Here is a 9,572-nt window from a genome sequence, read left to right on the forward strand (position 1 = left end):
CCTCCCACCCACTACACTCACATTATGGACAACACCTCCCACCCACTACACTCACATTATGGACAACACCTCCCACCCACTACACTCACATTATGGACAACACCTCCCACCCACTACACTCACATTATGGACAACACCTCCCACCCACTACACTCACATTATGGACAACACCTCTCACCCACTACACTCACATTATGGACAACACCTCCCACCCACTACACTCACATTATGGACAACACCTCCCACCCACTACACTCACATTATGGACAACACCTCCCACCCACTACACTCACATTATGGACAACACCTCCCACCCACTACACTCACATTATGGACAACACCTCCCACCCACTACACTCACATTATGGACAACACCTCCCACCCACTACACTCACATTATGGACAACACCTCCCACCCACTACACTCACATTATGGACAACACCTCCCACCCACTACACTCACATTATGGACAACACCTCTCACCCACTACACTCACATTATGGACAACACCTCCCACCCACTACACTCACATTATGGACAACACCTCCCACCCACTACACTCACATTATGGACAACACCTCCCACCCACTACACTCACATTATGGACAACACCTCCCACCCACTACACTCACATTATGGACAACACCTCCCACCCACTACACTCACATTATGGACAACACCTCCCACCCACTACACTCACATTATGGACAACACCTCCCACCCACTACACTCACATTATGGACAACACCTCTCACCCACTACACTCACATTATGGACAACACCTCCCACCCACTACACTCACATTATGGACAACACCTCCCACCCACTACACTCACATTATGGACAACACCTCCCACCCACTACACTCACATTATGGACAACACCTCCCACCCACTACACTCACATTATGGACAACACCTCCCACCCACTACACTCACATTATGGACAACACCTCCCACCCACTACACTCACATTATGGACAACACCTCCCACCCACTACACTCACATTATGGACAACACCTCCCACCCACTACACTCACATTATGGACAACACCTCTCACCCACTACACTCACATTATGGACAACACCTCCCACCCACTACACTCACATTATGGACAACACCTCCCACCCACTACACTCACATTATGGACAACACCTCCCACCCACTACACTCACATTATGGACAACACCTCCCACCCACTACACTCACATTATGGACAACACCTCCCACCCACTACACTCACATTATGGACAACACCTCCCACCCACTACACTCACATTATGGACAACACCTCCCACCCACTACACTCAGACCTGGCGGGGAGAATGAGCACGTTCAGTGGAAGGCTCAGACTCCCAAAATGCAAGATGGAAGGACACAGGAGGTCCTTCATACTGACAGCCATCAGACTGTATAATGCACATGTTCCTTCTTGACTGCACTTAAATGTAGAGTATATGTAGAATATATTTATATTATTTATATATTATATATATAATATATTATATATATTATATTATTTATTATTATTACTGTCTATTGTGAGTGAACTGTGGAGCTGAATTTCCCCCAGGGATCAATAAAGCACTTTCTATTCTATTCTATTCTATTCTATCCTATTTCTATTGCTCCACCAAGTCGTCAGATGGACACGTCCAGATGAAACCTCCATTGATCCACCAAGTCATATGTCATGTTATGTGATATGCACATTTCATTTATGTGGCCCGCCACATTTCTTTATGCGGTATGCCCTTCATTATTTTTTCGTGGCCTGTCACATCATTTGATGTGGTGTTGCCGCTTTATTTTATGTGACATGGTGTATTATTTTATGTGGCCCACAATGTCATTTATGTAGCTTGCCACATCATTTATGTGGCTCGCCACATCATTTGATGTGGTCCTGCCACTTTATTTGATGTGGTCCTGCCACATTATTTTATGTGGCTCGCCACATCTTTTTATGTGGCTCGCCACATTGTTTTATGTGGCCCTGCCACATTATTTTGTGTGGTCCTGCCACATCATTTTATGTGGCTCGCCACGTTATTTTATGTGGCCCTGCCACATTATTTTATGTGGTCCTGCCACCTTATTTTATGTGGTCCTGCCAGATTATTTTATGTAGCTAGCCACATCATTTTATGTGGCCCTGCCACATTATTTTATGTGGTCCTGCCACATCTTTTTATGTGGCTCGCCACATTATTTTGTGTGGCTCGCTACATCATTTTATGTGGTCCTGCCACTTCATTTATGTGGCTCGCCACATTATTTTATGTGGTCCTGCCACTTTATTTTACGTGGCTCGCCACATTATTTTATGTGGTCCTGCCACATTATTTTGTGTGGCTCGCTACATCATTTTATGTGGTCCTGCCACTTCATTTATGTGGCTCGCCACATTATTTTATGTGGTCCTGCCACTTTATTTTACGTGGCTCGCCACATTATTTTATGTGGTCCTGCCACATTATTTTGTGTGGCTCGCTACATCATTTTATGTGGTCCTTCCACTTCATTTATGTGGCTCGCCACATTATTTTATGTGGTCCTGCCACTTCATTTATGTGGCTCGCCACATTATTTTATGTGGTCCTGCCACTTTATTTTATGTGGCTCGCCACATTATTTTATGTGGTCCTGCCACTTTATTTTACGTGGCTCGCCACATTATTTTATGTGGTCCTGTCACATTATTTTATGTAGCTTGTCACATTATTTTATGTGGCTCGCCACGTCATTTTATGTGGCTTGCCACATTATTTTATGTGGTCCTGCCACATTATTTTATGTGGCTCGCCACATAAAATAACGTGGTCCTGCCACATTATTTTATGTGGCCCACCACATAAAATAATGTGGTCCTGCCACATCATTTTATGTGGTCCTGTCACATTATTTTATGTGGCTTGCCACATTATTTTATGTGGTCCGGCCACATTATTTTATGTGGCTCGCCATGTTAAAATAAGTGGCTCGCCTTGAGCAAGACACTTCACCCTTGCTCCTGATGGGTGCTGGTTAGCGCCTTGCATGGCAGCTCCCTCCATCAGTGTGTGAATGTGTGTGTGAATGGGTGAATGTGGAAATAGTGTCAAAGCGCTTTGAGTACCTTGAAGGTAGAAAAGCGCAATACAAGTATAACACATTTATAATGCTCGTAACTTGAAATGTTTGGCTTCAACTTAAAGCATAACAAATAGCTGAGACAATTCTTATATCAAAACACTCTCAACTCAGGTCCTACTGTAAACACAATTTCTATTTTTGCTTTCGTTTGAATTACAGCAGCTTTGTTTTGTCCTATTTTAGTGGATTTAATGGCGACAAGTCCAGCCTTGAATGGTGACCATACTTTGGCAAGTATGATGGTGACTGGTGCACAGACAAACACGACAAAAGACAAGTATGATGGTGACTGTTGCAAAGACAAACACGACAAAAGACAAGTATGATGGTGACTGGTGCACAGACAAACACGACAAAAGACAAGTATGATGGTGACTGTTGCACAGACAAACACGTATGATGGTGACTTGTGCACAGTCACAACAAACAAGTACGATGGTGACTGGTGCACAGACAAACAAGTATGATGGGGACTGGTGCACTGACAAACAAGTATGATGGTGACTGGTGCACAGACAAACAAGTATGATGGTGACTGGTGCACAGACAACAAGTATGATGGTGACTGGTGCACAGACAACAAGTATGATGGTGACTGGTGCACAGACAAACAAGTATGATGGTGACTGGTGCACAGACAAACACGTATGATGGTGACTTGTGCACAGTCACAACAAACAAGTACGATGGTGACTGGTGCACAGACAAACAAGTATGATGGGGACTGGTGCACTGACAAACAAGTATGATGGTGACTGGTGCACAGACAAACAAGACAAAAGAGGAAGTTGTACTTTTGCACAACATCTACCACTTCCTGTCTTGGTGCTCAGCTTCACTTCCTACATGGTGACATTTTATTCTCTCAGAAAGAAATAAAGTGCTGACTCCTTTTCAGCTTCTCCAATCGCTGCCTTGAGGCCTGACAACTTAGTCCTGACAACTTAGGCCTGACAACTTAGTCCTGACAACTTAGGCCAGTCTACTTAGTCCTGACAACTTAGGCCAGTCTACTTAGTCCTGACAACTTAGTCCTGACAACTTAGTCCTGACAACTTAGTCCCAGTGAAGGTAAGACACTTCAATATTTGGAATACTTCTTTTTCCTTGCTGTGAGGGTCAAATGTGATGTGGTACTTTCATGCCTTTAAATATTCTAACCCCGTGGTTCTCTTTTTATTTCACTGTGAAAACATTTCAATGATTTTCACAAAGCTTCATGGCAGCAAAGTAAAAATAAAAAGTCCTGACATTGCAAGAACATCAACAGTCCACTCCTTCAACCACACTTTTGTAGTATTTGCAACAAAAAGTCATGCATTTTTTTCTTTTATAGTAACATGAAAAATCTTCTTCCTGTCTAGACACATTTTTGGCAACCTTGTCACATTTTTCAAGCGTGAGTTGATAATAAAAAAAGAATCCAACATATTTGTTGGTGTTTGTATACTTTTGTCAAGTGTTGTTGTTAATAACTATTTCCCTTATTTGAATCTGTGATTATTGTCGCAGTTTTGTTCATCCACATCTTAGTTCTTCATGTAATAATGGGGAGTGGGAATAACTTTAATCATGTTTTTTTTTTCCTTGTTACATTTTTTATTTAAAAAAAAAAAAAATGTAACTGCATATTGTTAGTTGACCAGAAAAAAAAGAAAAACAACACTATTACTGCTACTAAAAATAATTGTTAAAAAGACAAATATATATATTGAAGGATCAGTGTATGTTTTGGTCATGACAGGGAAAACAAAATAACTGGTTTATTTGAATTTTATTTTGAAATACAAAAACTAAAGTTGAAAAACAAAGCCTTCTTTTATCAGTGATGTAGAGCAATAAGCACATCTACAAAAGAGTTAGTTTTTAATGTGACAAAAATAGAATTATCAGTCAGCAGAAAGAACAAAACAGACCAAAAACACGTTTTTAATGTTCTGACACCGGAACCGGAAGTTGTTATTTAAAGACGTTGACAGATTTGTATTCCGTGCCAGAAAGACTTATAATGATCAATATATTTGTATAAATAACACCACAATGTCCTCTTACCTTACCACAGGTTAGTCCGGGGTCTCGTCTTTAAATAACAACTTCCGGTCCCGGTCGGAACATTCAAATCCATTTCTCTTTTTGGTCTGTTTTTTCAGATGTTTTGAAACATTCCATTTGAATGAAAGCATTTTGTAGCTGGAGTTATTGCACTTCCACACTGAATAAGAAGAACACTTTCTTTCCTTTTTAGGGGCCGAGTCCTTTCGGGACAGAGGACCCTATTGTATTTCTAGCGTTTTATTATTATACCGCCGCCTCTTTGAGCTGTAATTTGACCCTCTTAACATGCTTCAAAACTCACCAAATTGGACACACACATCAGGACTGGCGAAAATTGCGATCTAATCAAAAAACCAAACCCCAAAACTCAAATTTGCGCTCTAGCACCCCCTAGGAAGAAAACATAGACAAAACTGCCTGTAACTCCCAGTAGGAATGAAACAAAACCCTCTATGTAGGTCTCACTTACACCTAGATTTCATACACTGACAACCCCCAGCAAAAATCAACAGGAAGTTTGCAATTCCCCCTTCAAAACAAAAGTTGTGTAAAAACAGTCACCTTTTTTCAAACATTATCTCCTCTGAGCGCGTTTGTCGTGTCGGCTTCAAATTAGCACAGGAGAGAGATCAATCCATCAATGTTTATTTATATAGCCCTAAATCACAAGTGTCTCAAAGGGCTGCACAAGCCACAACGACATCCTCGGTACAAAGCCCACATAAGGGCAAGGAAAAACTCACCCCAGTGGGACGTCGATGTGAATGACTATGAGAAACCTTGGAGAGGACCGCATATGTGGGTACCCCCCCCCCCCCCCCCCCCCCCTCTAGGGGAGACCGAATGCAATGGATGTCGAGTGGGTCTGACATAATAGTGTGAGAGTCCAGTCCATAGTGGATCCAACATAATAGTAAGAGTCCAGTCCATAGTGGATCTAACATAATATTGTGAGAGTCCAGTCCATAGTGGATCTAACATAATAGTAAGAATCCAGTCCATAGTGGATCCAACATAATAGAAAGAGTCCAGTCCATAGTGGGGCCAGCAGGAAACCATCCCGAGCGGAGACGGGTCAGCAGCGCAGAGATGTTCCCAGCCGATGCACAGGCGAGCGGTCCACCCCGGGTCCCGACTCTGGACAGCCAGCACTTCATCCATGGCCACCGGACCTGTGACTTAAACAGTAGTCTATGTTTTTACACAGGATGATGGTGCCTTCCTGATTAGGGTGAAGGCCGTCTCTCATCAGCAAGCCGGGTTTGCCCCAGAAAGAGGGCCAATTATCAATAAACGTTAGTCCCTGTTGTCTACAGAAGCTAGCCAGCCACTTGTTAAGCGAGACTAATCTGCTATTTCTCTCATCATTGCCTCTCGCAGGCAGCCAGAGACAATTACTCCATGCCTGGACATCTTTCTAGTGAGATTGAACCCTTCTGATTAAAAGTTGATGAAAGAGTTTTAATTACTGCTCCGGTTTGGATTTTATGAGCCCTCAAAGTCGGTCCCGTCCATCGCTGCTTGCAGCTTTAATTCTTTGTTTGCATTTCAAAATAAAATCCAAATGAACTGATGGTTCTCCAATGGCCACTGGTGGAAAGAAAATGAAAAGAGTCCAACATACGCTGACCCTGAGGATAAGAAAGCTGGGTTTGGGACTCACCAGGTGAGACCAGGTACACCTGGACAAGGAGACAGCTGATTGGAGGAGACCAGGAGGAGGTGTAGAAAATAAAAAATGAGCAAAGGGGAAGAAACCAGTACAGAAAAAGTAAATATCATAAGCAGTATTCATATTTCTTCATCATACTGTAAATACTGGCTGTGTGCACGAGTGCTGCCATTCCCTTGCCTGATAACATTCCAATTCAGTGTTGCATTGTGGGTCACTTGTTTGTACCATTATGCTGAAGATGTTTGTCTCTAGGATGGACAGAGGGGGCGCTATGGAGGCTGCCGTCTTCCACAATGCCAAAGAGGACGAGCACATGGACGCTCAAACCTTCGCAGGTCTGTTTCTACAAAGCCCAAAAGCAGTGAAGTTGTCACGTTGTGTAAAATGTCAATAAAAAGAGAACACAACAAATCCTTTTCAACTTATATTCAACTGAATAGACTGCAAAGACAAGATATTTCATGTTCACACTGACAAACTAAATAATCATGAAGTTAGAATTGAATGGCAGCTACACATTGCAAAAATGGCATTTTTACCAGTGTGTTACATGGCCTTTCCTTTTAACAACACTCAGTAAAGGTTTGGGAACTGAGGAGACACATTTTTGAAGTGGAATTCTTTCCCATTCTTGCTTGATGTACAGCTTAAGTTGTTCAACAGTCTCCCTTCTCATATTTTAGCCTTCACACATTTTCAATGTCTGGACTACAGGCAGGCCAGTCTAGTACCCACACTCTTTTACTATGAAGCCACGCTGTTGTAGCACGTGGCTTGGCATTGTCGTGCTGAAATAAGCAGGGGCGTCCATGGTAACGTTGCTTGGATGGCAACATATGTTGCTCCAAAAGCTGTATGTACCTTTCAGCATTAATGGTGCCTTCACAGATGTGTAAGTTACCCATGTCTTGGCCACTAATACACCCCCATACCATCACACATGCTGCCTTTTACACTTTCACCCTAGAACAGACTGGATGGTTCTTTTCCTCTTTGGTCCAAAGTTTCCAAAAACAATTTGAAATGTGGACTCGTCAGACCACAGAACACTTTTCCACTTTGCATCAGTCCATCTTAGATGAGCTCGGGCCCAGCGAAGCGTTTCTGGGTGTTGTTGATAAATGGCTTTGGCTTTGCATAGTAGAGTTTTAACTTGCACTTACAGATGTAGCGACCAACTGTAGTTACTGACAGTGGGTTTCTGAAGTGTTCCTGAGTCCATGTGGTGATACCCTTTACACCGGATGTCGCTTTTTGATGCCTGAGGGATCCAAGGTGTGTAATATCATGGCTTACGTGCAGTGATTTTGCCACATTCTCTGAATCTTTTGATGATATTATGGAGCGTAGATGGTGAAATCCCTAAATTCCTTGCTTGAGAAATGTTGTTCTTAAACAATTTGCTCAGGCATTTGTTGACAAAGTGGTGACCCTCGCCCCGTCCTTGTTTGTGAATGACTGAGCATTTCATGGAAGCTGCTTTTATAGCCAATCATGGCACCCACCTGTTCCCAATTAGCCTGTTCACCTGTGGGATGTTCCAAATAAGTCTTTGATGAGCATTCCTCAACTTTCTCACTCTTTTTTGCCACTTGTGCCAGCTTTTTTGAAACATGTTGCAGGCATCAAATTCCAAATGAGCTAATATTTGCAAAAAAGAAGAAAGTTTGTCAGTGTGAACGTTAAATATCTTGTCTTTGCAGTCTATTCAATTGAATATAAGTTGAAAAGGATTTGTTGTATTCTCTTTTTATTTATGTGACAACTTCACTGCTTTTGGCTTTTGTATTTTAAAATAATATTGCATGTTATTTTCTATCAATTTTACTGTTGTAAATATAGTTTTGCCAAAGCTCAAAAAGGTCATGGCGTTAAAGAGAAATGGAGAGAAAGAGAATATGTGGCCCTCAGTGGCAAACGTTGGCACACCCCCGTTTTAACCCAGAAGAATATAAAGCTACATTAGCTTCATTGCAAACAAAGCACAACAAATACATTCATGCACTGTAAACATGTTCAATGTACATTCACAGCAAATTACTGGCTAATAATAGCATTCCTTTCACTACAACTTTTACGGTAATCTAATTTAAAAAATCTTCACAGCAATTTATTGGAACTGCAGAGCTATGATTTAACAGTTAACTATATATATATATATATATATATATATATATATATATATATATATATATATATATATATATATATATATATATAAATATATATATATATATATATAAATATATATATATATATATATATATATATGTATATATATATATATATATATATATATATATATATATATATATATATATATATATATATGTATATATATATATATATATATATATATATATATATATATATATATATGTGTATATATATATATATATATATATATGTGTATATATGTGTGTGTATATATATATATATATATATATATGTATATATATATATATATATACACACACATATATATATATATATATCTTCATAAATATATATATATATATATCTTCATAAATATATATATATATATATATCTTCATAAATATATATATATATATGTATATATATATATATATATATATATGTATATATATATATATATATATATCTTCAAAAATATATATATATATATATCTTCATAAATATATATATATATATATATATAAATATATATATATATATATATATAT

The 9,572-nt window shown here is 39.8% G+C and overlaps 1 protein-coding gene across 3 annotated transcripts in view; it reads left to right on the forward strand.

Moving 5' to 3' along the window:
* Window positions 1-3,988: 3,988 nt before the first annotated feature.
* Window positions 3,989-9,572, forward strand: part of parvg (parvin, gamma) — a 29,874-nt gene continuing 24,290 nt past the window's right edge. For all 3 annotated transcript variants that reach the window (XR_012050657.1, XM_072914013.1, XM_072914014.1), the window contains exons 1-2: window positions 3,989-4,208; window positions 7,120-7,202. Coding sequence is in view for 2 of the 3 variants with exons in the window: in XM_072914013.1 (XP_072770114.1) it covers window positions 7,121-7,202 (82 nt within the window). In the remaining variant the exon portion in view is untranslated. The remainder of the gene's footprint in view (window positions 4,209-7,119; window positions 7,203-9,572) is intronic.

This window comes from Nerophis lumbriciformis, linkage group LG10, assembly GCF_033978685.3.
Source record: "Nerophis lumbriciformis linkage group LG10, RoL_Nlum_v2.1, whole genome shotgun sequence".
NCBI lineage: Eukaryota > Metazoa > Chordata > Actinopteri > Syngnathiformes > Syngnathidae > Nerophis > Nerophis lumbriciformis.